Consider the following 24,718-nt stretch of genomic DNA (forward strand, 5'->3'; position numbering starts at 1 on the left):
ATTAAATAAGAAAATATTTGGTAATTATAAAAATATAATAATTTTGAATGAAAAATTCTTAAAAGTTCATTATTCATTTTATAAAATATGTTTATATATATATATATATATATATATATGTTCATATGATAAATTTTTTTTTTTTTTTTTTTTTTTTTTTTTTTTTTTTTTGAAGTATAAAAAAATAAATGTGTTACATATTGTATATAATTATTTAAAATTTTATATAAATATATCTTTTCCTATTTTATTTATTTATTATTATTATTTTTTAATTTATGCTTAAAGGTTATATAAACATAAACATATATAAAATATATATATATGTATATAATTTTAATATATGATAATATTTTTTTTTATCTTCAAATATAAATAAATATATATATATATATAATATATTAAATACTTACTATTTAATATATAACAAAATGATAATATAATAAAATATAATTTTTTTTGCTTGTTCTATTGAAATATATGTGTAAAATATTATAAGAAATAACAAAATGTTTGTTATACAATAATATATAACAAAGAAAGTATTGAATAATTATATTTTCTAAAAAAAGGAGGATTTCAAATATATCAATATTATAATAAGAAATATTATATATATATATATATATATTTTTACATTTTTTATTATTCTTCAAGATTTAAGATGAGAAAAAACTACTCTTAATATATACACACACATATTAAAAAAATATATATATATATATATATATATTTATAATTATAAAACCAATTTAATATTATGAGAAATTTTAAAAAGCATCAAAGAGGAATCAGCTAATTACTGATCTTGGTAGAAGGAATATGATAACAAACAAAAAAAAAGAAAAAAAAAAAAAAAAACAGAATGAAAGAAAAATGAAGAATGTTATAATAGAATGTTTTGTATTTACTTCATATTAAAAGTCTCAATATAAATCTTTGTATGGTTGTACTTTTATAAAAAAGAATATATTTACATATATTTATGAAGGTAATTATATATATATATATAATACTTTTTCTTTTTTTAAGTCTTTGTATTATTAATTTATAAAATGGTGCTGTAATATATTCATTTTATAATTTTATTTTTTTTGTGTTTTATATTTTTTTTCCTTCTTTTCTTTTTAATTTAAATCTTCTTCATTTCTTTTGCTTTTTAATTTATATCTATTTATTTTATTCATTTTATTTTATTTTTTTATTATTATACGTCCTTTTCACATGTATGTTATTATAAATATATCCATTTTATATATTCTGCTACTTTTAATATTTAATATAAAATCCAGTGTAAGTAATTTAATATATCAAAAGAAGTTAAAAAAAATTATGTCCGATGTAAATTACTATAATATAAATAAGACACAAAATGTATGGAACAATAAAAGATTAGGATTAAACAAACATATTCATACCAGTAACAATAAAAATAAAGAATATCATAACAGATTAAACAAACCATTGTATGAACATATTCATAAAATATTATATGACAATAATGATTATGAAAAAATTATAAAGACGAATAAATATAGTTCCTTTTGTATATTAAATACAGGGAATAAGGTTCTTCAAAAATGCATTAAAAAAAGCAAGTTAAATAAGTTCCATTTTTTATATCATTCTCCTTATATATCTAGATATAATAATAATAAAAAAAATAATAACTATGAAGGAAATATAAATAATAACACATTTAAATTAAATATTCAAAATATAAAATATGATAATATATTATACAACAAAAAAATTAGACATATGTATTTTAATAATTCTATATTTAATAAGTCATACAATTCTGATCATTTAAATAATAAAAGTAGAAGCTTTTCTATAGGTTCTATATCTAATAATACTATAAATAAAATGAATACAATAAATTGTTCTACAAACAAATATGATAATGATATTATTGATGGATACAATAATATTAATCAACATGATAATATGGAAGGGATATATATTAGTAACACATATGATGATATGAGCAACGTCCAGATGCAACAAATGGGTTTACAAAATATAACATTTGATGAAGATAATTCGAATGAAAAAAATAAAAAAACAAAAGAAAACACAAAAAACATAAACAACATAAACAATATAAACAATAAAGAAAATATTGTTGAGAAAACAAAAAAAAAGAGATTTTTTTCTGAAGAATCCAAAAGAAGAATGAAAGAAAAACTTCGATTAATTATGAAGAAGAAATGGAAAAATAATGAATTTCGAAAAAAAATGATTAAATCATTTAGAAAACGTAGTACGGATCATAACAAAAAAATATCAGATACTGTGAAAAATAAATGGAAATATGATAAGGAATATAAATTAAAAACGTTAGAAGGTCAAAGGAAATATTTCTTAAAAAAAAGTAAAAGCAACAAATTCAATTCTCCTTCTCAAGAAACAAGAAGCAAAATATCAAAATCTATGAAACAATATTGGTTAAATAAAAATAAATATACAAAAAGTGATATGAATAATTTACAATCATTAGTAATCAAAAAGAAAAAACATAAAAAAGTATGGGAAAATATTTATTCCATTATATTAAATCAAAAAATTGATGACATAACAAATTATCAAACGTTTCATCACAACTTATCTGTAAATTTACAAGCGGCTCTGAATTAAATATAAACATAGATAGATAAATAAATATAAATATATTAAATATATTTATATGTTATGATCTATTATATTTTTTGAGTGTATAAAGGAAAAAATAAATCAAAAATGGAATATACAAAGTAAATGTATTATTTTTTAAAATATTTACACTTTTTTCAAAACATATAATATATATATATAAATATATATATTTTATGCCTTTGGAATAATTTTTTAATTTGCATTACAATTTTATTGTTTTCATATTTTTTATCACCCTTTCGTATTTGTTATATTTTTTTTTTTCGGTTTTTTTTTTTTTTTTTTTTTTTTTTGAAAATGGGCTTATATCATATATATATATATATATATATATATATATATATATATATATATATATAATTTTACATTTTACACTTATTTGATATTTTTTTTTCTGTAACTTTTGTTTTTAAAAAACCATGAAAGTTCATTCTATGAAATATACCTTATGGTAAATAAAATAAATATTAAGAAGAAACAATTGAATATATATATGAATAAATATATTAGAAGGGACTGTATAAAATTTCTTTATTTTAAATAAAGGAAAAAAAAAAAAAAAAGAAGAATGATTATTATGTTTTAATAACGATACATATTAAAAGATCTAAAATAATAATAATAATAATTATTATTATTTATATGATAATTCCATTGATATATATATATATATATATATATTATATTTATTTATATATATGATATATTATAAGAATAAGTTCATTTTTTTTTTCTTCCTTTTTATGTAATCAGCTTTAATGGATAAAAAAATAAATAAAAAAAAAAAAGTACAAACCAATGAGCAGCTTCCATCATTTTAATGAATTATACTTCAGTTAATAAAAGAAAATTATGGCTTCTTATAATAATTCTCATCTTATATAATATTAAATGTATATGCGAAAATATAGGGGACTTAAAAAAAAGACTATGCTTTAATAATTTCTCGAATTCGAAAAAAAAAAAAAAAAAATGGCTAGCCAAAAAAAAAAAAAATTATTTCAACATAAGGGAAAACAAAAAATATAATACCACAAAAAGGAGAAAATATTATGGAAGGATTGATAACAATAAGAAAGATTATTATAATTTTATGAATAGTTCTTTATATTTAAATTATATTTCAAACGTAAACTCTTTTTTACATTATAATACAAATAATGATAAAAAAAAAAAAAAATGTTATTATATGTGTAAAAAGTCTAATAATATTATCAAGGCAAAAATAAATGATAACGATAGTATGCTTCTTGATAATAATTTGAGACATGAGGAACTAAGAAGTGATAAGGAATATTATAATATTAACAATGAATATACACAAAAAGTATATAATAATTATATGATACATGATTTATCAAATGATAATACTTTAAATGAATGTTCAAGTGATATAAAAAAAGAAACCAATAATCAAACAGATCATCAGATGAACGATAATTTAAATGATAATGTCACCTTTGATTTGAAAGATAAAAAATGTAACCAAAAAAATATTCGCAATTTCTGCATCTTGGCACATATAGATAGTGGAAAATCTACATTAGCTGATAGATTTTTAGAACTTACAAATACAATTAAAAAAAAAAGGATGCAAGAACAATTTTTAGATATGATGTGTTTAGAAAGAGAAAAAGGTATAACAATAAAATTAAAAGCTGTAAGAATGCATTATAATAATTATATATTTAATTTGATAGATACTCCTGGGCATTTTGATTTTTATCATGAAGTAAAAAGATCTTTGAATGTGTGTGAAGGTGCAATCCTTTTAATTGATGGAGGTAAAGGTATTCAATCACAAACATTAAATATATTTCTTGAATTAAAAAAACATAATATAAAAATAATACCCGTTATTAATAAAATAGATTTAAGTACATGCTTATATGATAAAATAAAAGATGATTTGATTAATAAATTTAGTTTTAAAGAAGAAGAAATTTTAAAAATATCAGCAAAATATGGTAAAAATGTAAAAACCTTATTTCAAAGAATTATTAGTGATATTCCCCCTCCAACAAATAATACCAATACCTTTTTTAGAGGTGTTGTCTTCGATTCTTTTTTTGATCAATATAAAGGGGTCGTATTAATTATTAAAGTTCTTAATGGAGAATTAAAAAAAAAAACAGAAATTTTTTTTATTAACAGTAGAAAGAGTTATATCATACAAGAAATTGGATATCTCGTTCCTGAGATGAAACCTACTGATGTTATATCTCAAGGAGATATAGCATATGTATGTTCAAATATAAGAAACTGTGATGATATACAAATAAGTGAAACGATTGTAAATAAAGATATTATTAAGAAAAATAATGAAAATGAATTTGTCATTAATTTTAAAAAGATAAACCAGGTAAAGAACCAAAATGTGTTGCACGATTTGAGTGATAAGGGTAAAGAATATTTGACCTATCATAAAAATGAAGGGAATAAATATAAAGAAGAGGTAAAAGAAGATAAATATAAAGGAGAGATAGAAAAAGATAAATATAAAGGAGAGATAGAAAAAGATAAATATAAAGAAGAGATAGAAAAAAATAAATATAAAGAAGAGATAAAAAAAGATGATAATAAATTCAACATAAATATAATAAAAGAACAATCAAATGAACCAAATAAAGATCAAATTATATATAAACATGAATATAAAAATGAAGGAACAGTTAATATTCATAACAATGATGATTTTATAAAAGATAATATTAATAATGAAAATTTGTCTTCTAGTATCCAAGGAAATCATAATATTCCTCCCATTTTGAAAAAAAATGATATTAATATAAAAAGCATTGCTGCTAACAAAATAGAAGCATCTTATCCATCTGTTTATTGTAATATTTATTGTGTGAATGATAAGAAATCGAATGAATTAGAAATGTCATTAAATAAATTAAAATTAAATGATAGTTCTTTTTCTTTTAAAAAATATATATGTGAAACGTTAGGTAAAGGTTTTAAATGTGGGTTTAATGGATTATTACATTTAAATATAATTCAAGAAAGAATAAAAAGAGAATATAATATTGATACAATAGTAACAGCACCATCTGTTAATTATTTAATAAAAGTAAAAGAGAAATATATGGATAAGAGATTAAGAGAAAAATTACTTGAAAGAAATTTTGATATACAAAATATGCATATTGAAGATATGGATAGCAAATCAAGTGATGATTGTTTCTTTTTTATGACAAGTAATGTTAATGATATTCCAACAAAAAATGTAGTACATTCTATATATGAACCATATGTTAAAACTAATATTATAACACCAGAAATATATCAGAAATATATAATGAATGAATGTTTTAAAAGAAGAGGTATATTTATTAAAAAAGAAATTATGAATGATCAAATAATTTTTCTATTTGAAATGCCTTTGTCAGAAATACTTATTAATTTTCTAGATCAAATCAAATCATCTACTAAAGGATATGGATCTATGAGTTATGAAAATATGATTATTTATAAACCTAGTGAATTATATAAAATTCATATATATATTAATAAAAAAAAAATAGATTCTTTATCATTTCTAGCACATAAACTAAATTATGAGGAAAAATCAAGAAAACTTGTTTCGAAATTAAAAAGTTTAATTAATCCCCATCAATTCCTTATTGTCATACAGGCAGCACTCGAATCAAAAATTTTTGTATCTGAAAAAATTAAACCTCTCAAAAAAAATGTAACAGCCAAATGTTATGGTGGAGATATTACAAGAAGAAGAAAATTGATTGAAAAGCAAAATGAAGGAAAGAAGAAGATGTTTGAAATTGGAAAGGTTAAATTGCCTCCTAATATTTTTACCAAGCTCTTTGACATAAAGGGTGAATAATTAGTGACCACACAAATAGATAAATATATATATATAAATAGGTATATATATATATATATATATATATAATGAGTATATTTATTTATTTATTTGTTTTTTTTTATTTTTATTTTATTTTTATTTTTTTTGTATCTTTTTTAAGGAAATATATATGTACTATATGATTTTTATATCATTTGTATAAAGTTATATATATATATATATATATATATATATATATATATATTCAATATATATATGTTTAATATTTATTTATTATTTTATTTTATTTTATTTATTTTATTTTTCTATAATTTCATTTATTGTTGAGATATTTTATTTTTCACGTTATGAATTCTTCTTTTAAAAAAAAAGGAGGAAAACAAAAACAAACTACATGAAAGCATATACATAGGAAATAAATTATTAATATCATACGAATTAATTAAATGTCTCTTAAAATTATGAGAAGGATCCGAATTTTTATTTATATCTTCAAAAAGAGATAAATTATTTTCATTAATAATATTTTGTTGATTTGTTGATTTATTTTTCTGTTCATTCTTATCATTTGTATATTTTTGTTTTTGAGAATTATTTTTTAATGTGTCTATTTTAAGAAAATTTTTTGTTTTATTAATAACACATGTTTTTACACATAATAATTTATTTTTGATTCTACCAATAAAATTATAATTTGATAAAATAGAATTTTCATTTATATATATTAAAGGATCTGTTTCATTTTTATTATTAGGATTATATATAATAGTAATATTTTTCTCATTACAAACTTGATCAAATATATTTTGTGTATATATATTTGGTTTGATATCTTCCTTCTTTATATTATTTTCATTTATTTTGTTATTATTATTTTTATTTTCTTTATTCTTTTCATTTTTTTTATTACTTGGGAATAGATGTGCTTCTAATTTATATTCTTTATTATGTATGTATTTCTTGTTATCTAAAAAAAAATTATAACTAACATTTAGATAGTAAGATCTTTGAAAAAAATTCTTATCACATCGTAATGTAACTTTATCCACCTGCCCATTTATTTTGTCCCATGTTTTTTTTTTCTTGTCTTCATAAATCTTATAACTACTTAAACTTAATCCGTATGTTCCTACAATTAGAGGTACTAATGTTTTTATTTTTTCCATCCTTGAAAAATGAGAAATGAAGACAATTCTCACAAATATCTAAAATGTGTGTATATATAATATATTTAAAGGTACAAATATATATATATATATATATATATATATATATATATAATATATATATTATATGTATATACATTTATTTACTTTCTTTATTTTTTGTATTTCTCTTTCATTTTGTTTAATATACACATATATATATATATATATATATATATATATATATATATATTTACATATTTGTAGTATTTTTTATTTTTTTTTTTTTTTTTTTTTATTATATTTTATTTTTCTTATAATTACAAATTCATATATAATGCTCACAAAGGTGCACGAATATAATTATTCACACAATATTTTATTCATAAAATATTATATATATAATATTCTAAAGAATAAATAAAGAGAAAACTTTTTTTAAAACATATAATGATAATTTTGTTTATAATCAATATATGACTAACCAAATGAAAAAAAAAAAGAAAAAAAAAAGAAAAAAAAAAAAAAAAAAAAAAATCTCGATTTGTTATTTATTTCTTTTTATAAAACGACGAATTTATATTTCAGAATAAAACTGGTTCATATTATATATATGTAAATATTATTGACACATGCCTTTTAATAATATATATTATATTATATTATATTATATTATATTATATTATATTATATTATATTATATTATATATTTTTCATTTTAATTTTTTATTAATACATGTTGTTATGTTATGTATATATATTATTACACATAAAAAATTTTGGTTGTAAATAATTATAATAAGAGTTAAACATATATATGTATATGTATATATAAATGAAAAGATAAAAAAAAAAAAAATTATGAATAGATCAATGTTATGCATTAAAACACAAATATATTACTATAGGTTTGTTTATTTATTTTTTTGTACTTTTTATGCTTATGATGAAATATTATATATATTATAATTATCAGATATTAGGCATACACATAAAATTATACAATTATATTATATAATCATATAATTATATAATTATATTTTAGGTACTATATGTGGACTATAAAAAAAAAAAAAAAAAAAAAAAAAAAAAAGGAAAATTCATATAAAAATTCATATTTGGATATACCATAAATAAATACAGACTTATCTTTGTGATACTACAAAAACATTTTCTATATATATATAATATGAATTTATATATGTTGCATATATTCTTTTGTATTATGAAAAAAGGAAATAAGATAACTAGTTGGGAAGTATATAAGTACTTATAAATATAAATATATATATATATATATAATATACAAATAAATTTATTTTTTTATAAATATAAGAAATGTTTGGCAAAAAAAAAAAAAAATTAATTATTTGAATAAAAGTGAAATATTATAAGTGACTATAAATATATTAATAGTACAAAGTATTATATATATATATATATTTATATAATCTTATTATTGCACGTTTAACTCAATAATTCTTGTGTTTGTGTCTCTTGTTGGATCAAAAGGTCTATAATATGAATAGACTATAAAATAATGTCCAGATTTGTGAGGCTTAATTTTACTTATCAATATGGATGAACCCCCAACAAGTTGTTCTGTTGCCTTAGGATAATTATTACTTGTTGTATGATTGTAACTTCCTTCTTTTGAATTATTTATTGAATCATTTTTATTTGAATTAGAATTTTTTGGTAAGGGCACTGGATTGGTAACGGTAATATCTGGACTAATATATGATTGTGTTACTCTTTTAGTAGGAAAATTAGATGGATTTATTAATGGCTTTTGTTTATGCACTCCTAATAAAGACCATACAAATCCATTTCCACTCACTGAATCTAGATTAATACATAATACATTATTTGTCTTTGAATTTATAGTTATTGTTTTTTCATTTATACTATTTATAATATCTCCTAATTTGATAACTTGATCACATGGTTCATTAGGATTTAATGCATTATCATGATGTTTTTCTCCTGATCCTAATTCACTAGTTTCTTCTTCTGAAAAAATTCTAGCCTTAAATTCAGGTACGCTACCTGAAACCTTTCCACTTCCTTGCATATTATTTAATATACTGTTATATCGAGAAAGAAAATTAAATGTATGATTATTATTCGAACCAATAAAATCGTTAGAATGAATCAACTCTGGGTTGTTTGTATTATAACTGCTCTTATAATTTGATTCAATGTAATTATTTTTATTATCAATATTTTTTGAAAAAATATTTGAAACAGGTACTTCCTGATCGGTATTTACAATCTCGTTTTCCTTTTTAAGTATATTGCCCTGTTGTGTATTATCTTCTTTTATCTTTTCTTCACGTACTTCTGAATCGTATATACCAACAATATTGTTATTACTACTACTACTATTATTATTTGATGTGTTAGATTTTATAGTACTGTCAATTATATGACTATTTTCGTCAACTGGATTAGAGGAATCTTTTAAATTTTTGCTTATTAATAAAACGGAGTCTTTATTATTATTATTTTCTTTTGTAGAATTATTTACATAATTATATGGAATAATAGTAAAATTAAATGGAGCGTTTCCTTTAAATATTCTCTCTGCTATATTTAACCACGTAGATCTATTCACAATTTCAAAAGAGTAAGTGTTATTATCTATAAAGGGATAAAATATATGTATATAAATATATATATATATATAAATCAATTCAAATAAAATAATAAAAAAAATTAATATTATTATATTAATATGTTAATACATTTTGTAATATTTCACATATATAATTTTTTTTTTTTTTTTTTTTTTTTTTTTTTTTTTTTTATATATAAAAAAAATAAAATATATATAAATAAACATATAAATATATAATAATTTAATAAATATATATCTATATATTTTGATTTATCATTTTTCTATGCCTACACAAGTATGAACACTATTATCAAAGTAAACACAAATATAAATAATATATAACATATATATATATATATATATTTTTTTTTTTTATTATCTTAGCAATTTTTATAAAATTTACCTGAACATCTGGAAAGATGGGCTATGCACGATAAAAGGAAAAAAGAAAGAAAAATTAAATGGTTCATTATTATAAATCAAAAGAAGAAAAAAATATACATAAAAATAAATAATAATAATTATTATTATTATATTTATATATATTATAAATATATATTTTTTATTTATTTTATAATAAACCTTTTTCTTTTTTTTTTCTCTTAATTGATATTTATGTAATAAAATTATATATATATATGAATCAATTTGATCAATACAAAAAAAAAAAAATAAAATAAAATAATAAAATAAAATAAAATAAAAACTTACATATTTATATATATTTATATTTTATATATATATTATAGAAGGAAAAATATAAGATATCTTTTTATAAAACTCTTTTTTTTTTTTTTTTTTTTTTTTTGGTAACATGTTTTTATTATTTAATAATCATATATATATATAACATATAATATAAAAATACCTTAATAGATATATTATATAAAAATAGTACATGCATTTATTAATATTTATATAATATATTATATATATAATAATTATAAATAAATAAATATATATATATATATATATATATTAATTTTATATTATATTTTTATATTATGTGCCTAATAAAATATTTTTTATTATTTATCATTTATCATTTATTATTTTTTTTTTACATGTTTTAAATTGCATAACTATAAAAAATTGGAATAATAAAATTTAATATCTTTCACGGGCTTAATTTTATAGGACGAAAAAAAAAAAAATTTATTATTTTATATAATATTTAATTAATAATATTTCTTATTCGATCCTATATTATATATTATATATATAATATGTAATATATATGTGCATATAATATATATAATGTTACAATAAAAATGTAAAAAAAAAAAAAAAAAAAATGAATGAATGAATGAATGAATGCCCTCTTTTTATAAAAATATGCATGTGTATCAACAGTGAATTGTTTTTTATTTATATCTTGCATTTATAGCGTTCATTTATTTTAAACAATTAATAAAATAAAATAAAAAAAAAATTTACCATATTGATGATCATTCATTTTATTTGTCATGTGACATATTTGTGAAAAAAAAAAAAAAAAATTGTAAACATATTATTAAAATATGTTTATATTTATTTTTACATGTATGCCCTTCCAAATATTAATTTTTTTATATTTATATTACTTAATATATCTAGTATATATTTTTTATATGCTAAATCATTTGTTGAATTAATATTATCATCATATTTTTGTGGTAAAGACTTTTCAATATTATTTGATAAAAGTGTTTCTTCTATTTCTTGTTCATTTGTTGACATATCTTCAATATTTTGTGATGTTTTTAATTTTTTTTTGGTTTGTATTATTTGTTCAGGGAAATATTTGTCATTTATATCATCATTAAAATTATTATTTTCTTGATCAAAATATATATTTACCTTATTCGTATTTTCTATTTTATTAAATGAGTCTTCTGGATCTTCTTTACCTTTAAGAAAAGAGGATGGTATATGTATTAATTTTATAAAATAAAAAAGTGACAATAATGCAATAATAAATTGATAAAATAATTCTTGGAATGTTTCACCTTCATTTTTTATTTCATCTTTAATTATATTATAATGGCTAGCACTTTTTTTTTTATTTTTATTACGATAATTTGAATTATGACTACCATTTCTTAACTTTTTATCTTCTAAACATTTTGTGTCCTCCTTATAATTTTTATCATCTTCACATTTATACATTGCATGATATTTTATATTGATATATTCAACAAACATACTACAGACATTAATATATTTAGTATTATAATTTTCTATAAGTTTAAATATAATTAACAGATCTTCCATTTTTGATTTATTTAACATATTTTGAAATATATGATACATGTCAAAATTATTATGTGTGTCTATATAATTGTTTAATTTTTCTTTATTATTAGAAATATTATCATTAAAAGGTTTTGCAATTTCATTTATATTAGATACATTATTTATATTACATACATTATTTATATCATTTATATTATTTATATCATTTATATTATTTATATCATTTATATTATTTATATTATTTATATTATTTATATTATTTATATCATTTAGTTGCAACTTATTATAATGTAATACGTTTAATAATTTTTGTTGAAGATTCACATTTAATATATCAAAAAAATCTGATGCATGTTCATGTGCTATTAATTCATTACATAAGGGAAATAAATATATACTTGGAAGTACTAGAAAATAAAAGTATTCACATATAAATACTAAAAGATATTCTATAAATAGTAAATCATTATTAAATATATCATCATATGATAATAAATTATTATTATTTTCAATAACCTTTTTTATATTATCTTGATTCTCATATTCATTATTTTCATTTTCTTTTATTTTATCTATTCTTTTGTTATCTATATTATTTTCTTCAAATATATTATTCATTCCATTTTTATGATCCTCAATATTTTCTATGACCACCACTTTATCTTCTTCATTTGATATATTTTGTTTGGAATGATTGATTTTTTTTGGAGTTAGACAACAACTACTGTTATGTTTATAATAATTGGTTATATTATTTTTTATATTATTTGATTCATTTTTACAGTGTGTCATCTGATTATTTATTTCTATATTATTATCATGATATTTTATATCCATGGATGGGCTTTTATTTGTTATATTATTTGTATTATTGAAGTTAATTTTATAATTTAGAAAATCATTCAACAGTTTTAATTTGTTGGCAAAGAGTGACATATTTAATGTATTATTATAATATATATATATTTTTTTTTTATTTTTATTTTTTTTATTTTTATTTTTATTTATTTTTTTTTTTTCTTGTATGTATATATAATTTTCTAAATTATTTATATAAGACAAATCTTTTATAAAAAGATAGATATCATTCAATATTTTTTTTAATACATTCATTTTATTGATAAATAAATTTATTAGAATATCACATAATGTATTTAATGTCTGTTTCATTTCCTTTTCTATATCATCATTAGCTTTTTTTAGATCATTATAATTATAAATAAAATATTTCTGTTCATACTTTTTAAACATTTCACTTATAAGTTTAATTCTTTTACGTAAGGATGAATAGATGGGTATGTTTTTTAAAATAATATTAATTATGCTAATACATATATTGTATTTATTTTTTCTATATATATATTTAATCATTCTTAAACTTATAGATCTGATTAATAATTTATAATAATATAAAAAAATACTTTTTTTAGTATTATATATTTCTTCATCTTCTGATTCCTTCACATCATTGTCGTCACACAAATTTTCTTGTTTTTTAAATGAATCTTTCTTATTCTTCTCACTTATATTATTATTATTATTATTATTATTATATTTTATTTTATTATTCATTTTATTAGTTATTTTTTTTTTGTTTTTCTTTGCATCTACCTTTATATTTGACATATATCCTTCCAACTTATTTACCATTCGTTCATATTTATATATTAATAAAAATTCGTTGACATTCCATTCTTTTTTAATTACACTTAAAGGATTCATATGATGATCTTCTATCATATGTCTAGACAAATTATTAATAATATACTGCTTCAAAATATTACAATCATCTTCAAAATCTTTATGCAATAATTTATTTATTGGTGTTAAAGATTCAGAAAGATTAAATGCAGCATATCTTTGAAAATAATAATTTTTATAATTTTGATCGTTTTTTAATTTTTTCTTTATATTATCATTTGATAATAAAAGGAAAGAGTTGAAACTAGAACGTGAATCATATTTCAATATTTTATCTCTATCATATTTGGAATATATACAATTTATAGAACTTATACAACTTATATTTTTAATTATATTATCATCATCACAACCACAATCACCACCACCACCACTATCATTATTATGATTAATATGTAATGAATGATTTTCATTTATATTGTTTATATAAAAATCATTTATACAATTATATAAAGGTAGCTTTTTTTCTTTTTTTTTTATATTATTTTTTATATTATTATTTATATTATTATTTATATTATTACCATTTTGTTCTTCCATATGATTCTTTTCTGTTTTCTTCTTTTTCTTTACTGCTTCTTCATCTACACAAGATTCTTCTAAATAATTATTTTTCCTTTTATTATTATATTCTTTATTTTTATTTAATATCATATTATTATCTATACTATTATTATATTTATTTGTATCTCCTTTTTTTTCTCTTATTTTTATATTATCACTATGTCTTTTATCATTTCTCTGGCATGATGTATCATCATGAACAATATCAATATTATTATTTTTTTTATTATTATTATTTTTTTTATTATTATTACTTTTTTTTATTTTATTATTTTTATTTTTATATATATCAATCATATGCAAAACATATCTATAATTGTAACCATTTTTATTTTTCAAATAATTCATGTGTTTTTTAAAAAAATTACTAGAACAAAATAAAATTGCAAGGGTTTTATACAAATCATTAATATTTATCATATTGAAAGAAAGTATTATATCACTCTTAAATATATTAAAATTTTGTTTGTATGTTTTATTTCTTTTTTCTTTCTTTTTAGATTCACTTAATCCATCATTTCCATTTTGATTCTGAAGGAGAAAATATGATAAAGGTATATTTAGAAAGGACAATAGTTTTTTATCATAAAAATCTTTTATAAACATATAAAAGAAATATTTAATTTTTAAAAAATTTATGTTATTATTTGATAAGAGTAAATTATCTATGATTATATAATATTCTTTTAATTTAAAAAGGACATTGTTAAAAATAGGATTAAATATAATATTATCAATTAAATTATAATAATTAATATACAAATTAAATATATTCACATAGATATTTTTCTTTATAAAATAATCCAGATTATTAAGAGCAGACAAAATACAATTATTAGTTATGATAACACTTATATTTAATAAATAAATTTCTTTTAAATGCATTAGATATAATAAAAAAGCGCTAAATATAGAAGATTTTAATTTTAAATAATCTTTAATAAAAATAATTAGAACACTTTTTTTTTTTTTTTTTTTTTTTTTCTCATTTATTTTGTTATTTTGACAACACATCTGATTAAATAATTCATTCATATTATTTCGATCAACTTTTAAAAAAAAATTGGAATTTACTTTTTTTATAATTCGAATAATTATATTTTCTACAGTGTCATTAGAATATACATTAATAATACAAGAGATAATTTTTTTTTCTTTTTTTAGCATAGTATATTTGAATAGTTGATCATGACTATTTTTATGATAAAAAGAGAGATTATCATATGTAGATTTTATATTATTATCATATGTAATGTTTTTATTATTATCATATGTAATATTTATATTATTATCATATGTAATATTTATTTTATTATCATATTCACAGGAATTTGTCTTGCTCTCATTATTGTGTTGATTATTATGTGTGATATAATTATCTTTAAGTATCATATTATAATTATCACTCTCCATATTATTATTATTACTATCATAGACATCATGTTTTGTTTCATGTATGTATTTTCTTTTCGTTTTCATTTTCTTACAACTATTTAATAATTTCAAATAGTTACATATAATTTTATATTGTAATAGATTAGAGAAAGGGCAAGTCTGCGTCTTTAGAATTAATAATGATATTTTATCATCCTTTAAACATAAAATTGTATTTAATAAATTTATTTCTTTATTTATAATATTACTCAAATAATTATATATAAAACAATTCATATAATTATTTATATATAACCATGTCTCATTGAATGCTTTACTTCTAAATAAAATGGAAACAATTTCATCATCATTATTTATATTTAATAATTCTTCTTCCTCATATATATATCTATTTTCTCTTTGTCTATTTAATTTCTTATTCTCACTTATACATTCTAAATCGTTTTTTAATTTTAATATAGGACTTATAATAGAAGTTGTGCATATATTAAAATCAGTGTATATTCTTTCATTATTATTATTCCAACTTATTTTTTTTTTTTTTATTAATACATCATCCTTTTTTTGTTTGCTTAACCAACAAGAACTAGTAACACGAATGTTTTCCTTCTCCTCATATCTTGATCTCAACATGGTTTTTAAAAAAAAAAAAAAAAAAAAAAAAAATTTAAAACAACCAAAAATTGTAATATAAAAAAAAAAATTATATGACAGAATAGAGACTCACACAAATAAATAAATAAATATATAAATATATATTATATATATGTATCAATAATATATTCTTATGTTCTATTTGTTTTTAACTTTTTTAGATAAGCCAATTTATTTCACATAACATATATATATATATATATATATGTTTTATTTTTTATTATTTTTTTTTTTTTTATATGCTCTCCATGAGAGTATATTTTACATATGGGTGTATTTTATATAAAAAAAAAAAAAAAAATATATAAAAATATTTATATATTTATATATTTATTTATATATTTTTTCGTTTTATTAAAAAATATATATTTTATTATTTATAAAAGGAAAAATATGCATTGCTATATTTATATATTATTTATCGTTTAAAAAAATATATTCACACATAGCTCTCCCCCCAAATTTTAAGAGACTAAATATAAACAATATTACTCTCATATGTAATATATTTAAAAAAAAAAAAAAAAAAAAAAAAAAAAAAAAAAAAAAAAATTTATAATTTATATATTAGTTTCATTAAAATTGTTACAAGAAAAAATAAATAAAACATTTTGTGTAATTTTTTATTTTTTAAAAGGTTTATAGAATATACAAATAAATGAATAGATAAATAAATATAATATATATTATATATATTATATATATATTATATATATATTTAATGCCATATATCACACATAAAAAAAAATATTATATATATATATATATATATTTTATTGCTTCTCAAAGGTGATCTCCCTTTTTTCATTTTGAATTACATACCTCTTGTGCTCATTATAAAAATTTGTAAGCTGCTTATGTATATCTTGAAAGTTTTCGAAATGATAATAAGAATAAGAATATAAAAATTTAATTTTTTTATTCACATATTTAAATAATTTTTCTTCTTGCATGATATCAAGAATTTTCGTTGGATTATTATTTTTTTTATATAATTTTTCCTTATACAATTGAATCTTTTGAATCTCTTTTTTAAAAATTTTTTTCGTTTCATATAAAGATCTAAGTAATAATTCTTTTAAATTTAATATTTTGGTTACATCTGTAATTACATTATATAAAACATTTTTTTCTCTTATTAATTCATCGTTTTCAATTATTTTCTCAAAAATATTATTAATTGTATTTAATACATTTGTTTGTGGAATATTAAATCTATTTAAAGATTCTGATATATATAATAAAGAATAACAGAATTCTTTATTATTAATACTTTTATTATATATACGATGTAAATAACAATATGCATATATAATTTCTATAATTATATATATAACTTGATCATTAACCTTCTTAATACAACAAATATGTTCCTCAGGTATTTTCATTTTTTTTATTACACAGTTTAACCACCAAGGTTCATATCTTTCTATATATAAATTCATATCATTGTTCTTTATAAATGAGAAGAATTGTTTTTTTTCTTTTTCATTTAAATTCTCTAATTTTATTTCATCTTTTAAAGCTAGCTCGGTTAACACCTTATATCGTTTATTGCTGATGTACCATTTTTTTAGATGTCCAGAAGGATTCTCCAATTGACCATCATTATCATCATTATCATCACTACCATTATCATTATCATTATCATCACTACCATTATCATCATCATTATCATCACTACCATTATCATCATCATTATCATCACTACCATTATCATCATTATCATTATTCTTTCCTTTTTTCTTTTCTGGTGACTCATATCCATTTATTATCCTATCAACGTTAACCCCCTCATTCTTACAATCTGCCTCATCTTGTAAATCATAAAATTTCTTCAACTTGAATTTAAATTCCTTTATATCAAAATCTGTCAATTCATTATTTCTTATATTTTCATTCACCTGATTATCTAAAAATGATTTAACACATGATGAATTATGTAATTTATAACATTCAACACTACAGTATACTATTTCACATGAGGGGCAGACATACTGAAACGTTTTATTTTTACATACTTCACATGTTTTTCTCATTATTATAAATTTTTTTTTTTTTTTTTTATCATAATACCTTATATATTTACATGGTATATAAAAAAAAATAAAATAAAATAAAAAATAAAAAATAAAAAAAAATGAAAATGAATAAATTTTACATATATATTATATATATATATAACTATATTTTTATAACATAATTTTTCCTTTTTTTTTTTTTTTTTTTTTTTTTTTTTTTAAATATATAGACTCCTTTCTACATTAAAATGAATATATTTTTTAAAATATACAAATATAAAAATATATATTATATATATATATATATATATTATATGTACATATTTTTTAATATTTATAAAATAAATAAATAAAATATACATATATATATTTTTTATTTTATTTAATTTTACGAATTTTTCAATGACGTACGTAGAATTAAAAATTTTAATCCCGCATTTATATATATAATATGTACATATTATTTATTATTATTATTTTATTATATATAATTAAGAAGGAACCTTAATATAAAAATATATAAAAACAAAATATTATATATTATATATTATATATTATATATATATTTTTTATTTTTAATATTTATACTTTTAAGAAAAAAAAAAAAAAAAATTCGTCTTTACCAAATTTTTATTTTTTTTTTGAAGTTTTGAATATTAATAGTTTTTTTCTTTTTGATCATACAAAAGTTTTAATTTATTATGTCCACATTTTAAATATTAAAATGAAAAATATACATATATATATAAATATATTTATGTGTATTATATTATACATCTTAATGTATATATTTATTTAAATATTATTTTTTTTTTTTTTTTTTTTTTTTTTTTTTTTTTTTTTTTATTCTATTAATGTTGAAGTAAAATAATTTAAGATAATGTCGTATGGTTTATAATTTGTTTCCTTGTAGTCATTTTTTTTTTTCTTCATTTTTTTTGCTCCTCTTTTGTTTTTACGAATTTTCAGTTTTGGAAGTATGAGTGGTATGAATGTCATAAAAAAAAGACACAAGAGAATAAAACAATTCGGAAAATTAAATGAAAAGATAATAGTTGATGAAAAAAACATATAAGGCTCTATTTGAATTATGTTGAATATTTTTCTTTTATGATATATTAGGATCAGTAATAAATTATAAATATAAGAACAAAAAGATAAAAGAAAATAGGATGAGGTAAAGGAGAAAACAAAATTTTGTAATTTGGTAGCTGAAAATATATTACTTATCATTAAAAAAAAGATACATATAGACATAACTATTAAAATAAGTACACATATAATATGTTCAATAAAATAATTTCCTATTATTTTATGTAATAATATAAATAAACTAGGTCGAAATAATAAGTGATATATAATATTTCCTAATAAAATAGACTGAGAAAATACTATAAAAACCCATCCTATAGGTTCCTTTCTTATTTTTTCAACATTTAAAAAATATATATCTTCACAAGCATTCATAGATATATTATAAAAATAAAATGTCAAGAATATACATAGTAATACACATAATACAGGTGGAAATAATAATAAACTACTTTTTAATAAAACAAAAAATATAAATAATGTCGATATTTTTGGTATGAAATCCTTTGCAACCATTTTGCCTTTTCTATATCCATCATATAATATTCTAATACAAAAAATATACATAAAAAATATTAATAATATTAATAATATATTATTATATATATATGGTATTTTATTTTCTCCTCTTGATATTATTTCCATATCTTCAATATCATATCTATAATTATTTATATATTTTAACATATTCTTTCTTATATCCTTTTCAATATTATTTATATTATATATATCAGGCAAACCTTTTATTAATTCATCATCTACATCATCTATTGAATAAATAAAATCCTTCTTATTCATTTTATTCCATTCAATCCTTTCTACATTTACATTATAATCATTATTATTTTTATAATCAAGCCTATTTCCATTTTCTATATCTATACCTTTCAATGCAGACAAAGCTAAATCTATATTTATATTTTCTGGCTCTTTAAATAAATAACTCCTGCTGATATTCAAATCATTCATACGTATATGATTCCCTTTTAAAATGTTATACATATATAACTTGTTGTTAAAAAATAAGGAATCCATATTATAAACATTACAAATGCTAGACAAAAAAAGCATTGTTATTATTCCTACAAACGTTCCTCTTAAATAACATACTCTCATTTTTTTATAACAAATATAGAACAAGACAAAAATATAAGGAAACAAATAAAAAAAAAAAAAAAAAAAAAATATGATAATTTATATTTTTTAAAATATATAATTTGAACAAAAAAAAAAAATATATATAAGAGGAATTATTTTAACGTATTAAAAATGACAAAAAAAAAAAAAAAAAAAAAAAAAATACCCCAAAAGAAAAATAAACAAATGATATTATATATATATATGTGTGTATATTTTTTAACAGTGTGAAAAAAAAAAAAATTAATTGAAATAAGTACTTCTTTCTATATATTTAATATATATATATATGTACACATATAGGTCTTTTCATTATTATACCTTTGCTCCCATATAAAATGCCAAATTTATACACGACATTTTTAATTATGATATAATGCATTATAAATTTTATTTTCTCATATTTTATTGAAGAAGTTTATATTTATGGTGGAAAAAATTATATAAATGTAAAATAACATTTAAAAAAAAAAATAAAAAATAATAATAATAATATATATATATATATATATATATATATAATTTTATTAACAAAATTATTAAAAAAAAAAAAATAAAATATACATATACATATATATATATATATTAAAAATATCAAATTGTGATCAAGGTAAATATATATATATAAAATAAAGACATACAAATATATATATGTATATATTGTAAAAATATAAAAAAATATATTCAAATGAAAAATAAACTAAAAATAGGGGATAGATATATATTTATATTTATTCATTAACTTTTTATTATTCATCCTTTGTTTTTGTGTGTATTTTTTTTCTGCGGAAAAGTGATCCAATTACTTTTAGAAATATATATAAAATTTGTAAAAACCATAATAAAAATAATATATATACTATTGTATGCATTACCACCTTTGTTTTACTCTTGCATTCTAATGTTGCAAATTCATCAAGAATAATATGTAAATCTTTTCTTTTGGTATATATATTATTTTTATTATTAAAAACCTGATTGGCTACTAAGATTTCTACACCATCTGAATCATTTACAGATGTCTTAATTTTTATTTCATTATCATTTACATATGTAATATTTACAGATCCAAAATTATTAAATGAATATATTTTATTCAATTCAAATGGACTTACCTTACTTAAAAGGTTTGTTAAAAAAAATATAACATATTTATTTATATAACTAAAAATGTTCTCCTGATTTACACTACTACTTGTAACTTCTATTACACTTTCTTCATTTCCAATTATACTACCAAAGTGAACATCCCCACTTAAAAATAAAAGACCTTTTGGTTTTGTTTTTTTTATTAATTCTCTTAAACGTTTCAAAGAGTAAGGCATCAAACCCCAATTTTCATTAATTATGTGATTAGAAAATATCTGAAAAGTGGAAAAAAAAAAAAAAAAAAATATTATGAACGGTTAAGGCAAAATTGTGAACTATTCATATAAAATTATGAACGGTTAAGGTAAAACATTGTAAAGACAATAAAACATAACAAAAAAACATATTAACATATAACATATAACATATAATATATAACATATAATATATAACATATATAATATATTTTTTATATAATAATACTAAATGGAAAAATATTCGTATATAATATAATATATATATATATATATATGTGTGTGTTTGTGTGTGCTTTTATTATTTTATTATTTTTTTTTATTTTTTTATTTTTTTTTTTTTTTGTACCTGCGTAGAGGATATAATTATGTGGGCACGAGCTTTCGAATTTGTCAACTCCTTTTCTAACCATTTCCATTGCTCATTTCCTAAGATATCATTTTTACTATTACAGCATAATCCAAAAATGGATGAATGGAAACGTGACAAAAATGAAATAAACATATGAAAAAATAGATCTTTATATGAATCTGGGGCATAGAAAGGATATGGATCTTTATTATATCTGGTATCTAACATAATAATTTTAACTTGATTATTTTCATTATTTGGATCTATATATAATTTGGATATATATGCACCATTTCTTTTATATCTGATATCATTTTTATCTATATTTAAATAGTCTAAGTATTTTTTTTTACTTTCTTTTTTATATTTATATAATCGATCACCATTATTTTTATTATAATCATGATCATCATATATACCATCAATTTTAAATTTCTTTTTTAGTTTCATATAAAATGGGTCTTTCTTAATATATGTATAAGCATCATCTAAACATTTTATTTCACTACAATCTGTATAAAAATAATCACCTATCCACAGCATAAGCTGTGGTTTCCTTTTCTCTATTGAATTTAATAATGTATTATTTACTTTTCCTTTTTGATAATTACAACTCAGAAATACAAAATTCGTTAGCTTCTCATTAATTATTTGATCGCCTTGGCATCGGGTATATTTAATAAAAATGTAAAAAGCAAAAATTAATTTTATACAACTGTTCATTATTCAAATAAAAAAATAAAATATATAAATAAATAAATATATATATATGTATATATTAACGCACACCAAAAAAATAAAAAATAAAAGAACAATATAAAATATTAATTAAATAATATATTATATATATATATATATATATATTTCCTTTAATAGATAAATTTAAAAATATATACAAAACATATAATATATCCTTAGAATACTATAAATAGGAATTATTTGTTTTATTGAACAACTTTTTGAAAGTGTTAAATAAGGCGATGAAATAAAAAAAAATAAAAATAAAAATATATAAATCATAATAAAATAACAAAAAAATAGGAATACATATAAATGTATTATATATTTACGTGAAATATTATAGATTAAGTAAATATTTTTATCTTATTAGTAATATATCAAACCTTATCAATATATATATGTACACGTATATATATATGTAAAAATGTATACATGTATGTATATATGTATTTACTGCTTTTTATTATATAACAAATATAATTCTATTGAAATATTTTTTATCACCACTTTTATATTATATTTTTTATTCACATAAAACAATAATGTATTTATAAGTACGATTATATATATATATATTATATATAATAATATATATCATATGCCTATACATATAAAAAGGAATGAATTTAGGAATATTATGTAAAAATTAAATGAAGAAATAATAACACATAAAAATATACTTTCTTTATTTTACATATATATAAAATATATGTTATAAAATTGCTATTGATATAAGTGTAAAATTAAAGAAAAATAACAAAAAAAAAAAAAAAAAGAAAAAAAAAGAGGGAAGAAATGAAAAAATCTCGTTTTAAATAAAAGTATAAAATTAGTTAGACTTATATAAAAAAAAAAATAAATAATAAATAATAATAATAATAAACATATAAATAAATATATATATATAATAATTGTAGTACAATTTATAAATGTAATTCTTTTTTTTTTTTTTTTTTTAATACCATATTATATTATTACTCTAGTATGATGAACCTTTTTTATTATTAATGTAAAAAAAAAAAAAAAAAAAGAAAAAATTATTTTACTTTTACACATTAAGGAACTAAAGAATATTTTAGGGAAATAAATAAATAAATAAATATATATATATATATATATATATGTGATATATTTTTCTTAAAATTTTCTTTTATTTTTCATATTTTCCTATTGTCATATTATTATATATATACAACATTTCTAGATGAATAACAGGAAACAAATTAAATTA

General features: G+C 17.6%; 8 protein-coding genes across 8 annotated transcripts; 2 read left to right on the forward strand and 6 right to left on the reverse strand.

Annotated features, from left to right (window-relative positions):
* Positions 1-1,224: 1,224 nt before the first annotated feature.
* PADL01_0910800 (conserved Plasmodium protein, unknown function) lies at positions 1,225-2,640 on the forward strand (the record flags this gene model as incomplete). The annotated part of the gene is made up of 1 exon (XM_028681777.1): positions 1,225-2,640. The coding sequence occupies one exon, from the start codon at positions 1,225-1,227 to the stop codon at positions 2,638-2,640; it is 1,416 nt and encodes a 471-aa protein (XP_028538122.1).
* Positions 2,641-3,478: 838 nt separating this feature from the next.
* On the forward strand, positions 3,479-6,505 carry PADL01_0910900 (GTP-binding protein, putative; the record flags this gene model as incomplete). The annotated part of the gene is made up of 1 exon (XM_028681778.1): positions 3,479-6,505. One exon carries the CDS (start codon positions 3,479-3,481, stop codon positions 6,503-6,505), a length of 3,027 nt encoding a protein of 1,008 aa, XP_028538123.1.
* Positions 6,506-6,804: 299 nt separating this feature from the next.
* Positions 6,805-7,653, reverse strand: PADL01_0911000 (conserved Plasmodium protein, unknown function; the record flags this gene model as incomplete). Its single annotated transcript, XM_028681779.1, has 1 exon — positions 6,805-7,653. One exon carries the CDS (start codon positions 7,651-7,653, stop codon positions 6,805-6,807), a length of 849 nt encoding a protein of 282 aa, XP_028538124.1.
* A 1,435-nt stretch (positions 7,654-9,088) lies between these two features.
* On the reverse strand, positions 9,089-10,722 carry PADL01_0911100 (inhibitor of cysteine proteases; the record flags this gene model as incomplete). The annotated part of the gene is made up of 2 exons (XM_028681783.1): positions 9,089-10,275; positions 10,656-10,722. The coding sequence occupies 2 exons, from the start codon at positions 10,720-10,722 to the stop codon at positions 9,089-9,091; spliced, it is 1,254 nt and encodes a 417-aa protein (XP_028538125.1).
* A 1,066-nt stretch (positions 10,723-11,788) lies between these two features.
* Positions 11,789-16,780, reverse strand: PADL01_0911200 (conserved Plasmodium protein, unknown function; the record flags this gene model as incomplete). The annotated part of the gene is made up of 1 exon (XM_028681784.1): positions 11,789-16,780. The coding sequence occupies one exon, from the start codon at positions 16,778-16,780 to the stop codon at positions 11,789-11,791; it is 4,992 nt and encodes a 1,663-aa protein (XP_028538126.1).
* A 794-nt stretch (positions 16,781-17,574) lies between these two features.
* PADL01_0911300 (conserved Plasmodium protein, unknown function) lies at positions 17,575-18,840 on the reverse strand (the record flags this gene model as incomplete). The annotated part of the gene is made up of 1 exon (XM_028681785.1): positions 17,575-18,840. One exon carries the CDS (start codon positions 18,838-18,840, stop codon positions 17,575-17,577), a length of 1,266 nt encoding a protein of 421 aa, XP_028538127.1.
* An 825-nt stretch (positions 18,841-19,665) lies between these two features.
* On the reverse strand, positions 19,666-21,030 carry PADL01_0911400 (conserved Plasmodium membrane protein, unknown function; the record flags this gene model as incomplete). The annotated part of the gene is made up of 1 exon (XM_028681786.1): positions 19,666-21,030. The coding sequence occupies one exon, from the start codon at positions 21,028-21,030 to the stop codon at positions 19,666-19,668; it is 1,365 nt and encodes a 454-aa protein (XP_028538128.1).
* A 770-nt stretch (positions 21,031-21,800) lies between these two features.
* On the reverse strand, positions 21,801-23,469 carry PADL01_0911500 (alkaline phosphatase, putative; the record flags this gene model as incomplete). The annotated part of the gene is made up of 2 exons (XM_028681787.1): positions 21,801-22,415; positions 22,744-23,469. 2 exons carry the CDS (start codon positions 23,467-23,469, stop codon positions 21,801-21,803), a joined length of 1,341 nt encoding a protein of 446 aa, XP_028538129.1.
* Between the last annotated feature and the right edge of the window lie 1,249 nt (positions 23,470-24,718).

The sequence above is a fragment of the Plasmodium sp. gorilla clade G2 genome (assembly GCF_900097015.1).
Source record: "Plasmodium sp. gorilla clade G2 genome assembly, chromosome: 9".
Lineage (NCBI taxonomy): Eukaryota > Apicomplexa > Aconoidasida > Haemosporida > Plasmodiidae > Plasmodium > Plasmodium adleri (nom. inval.).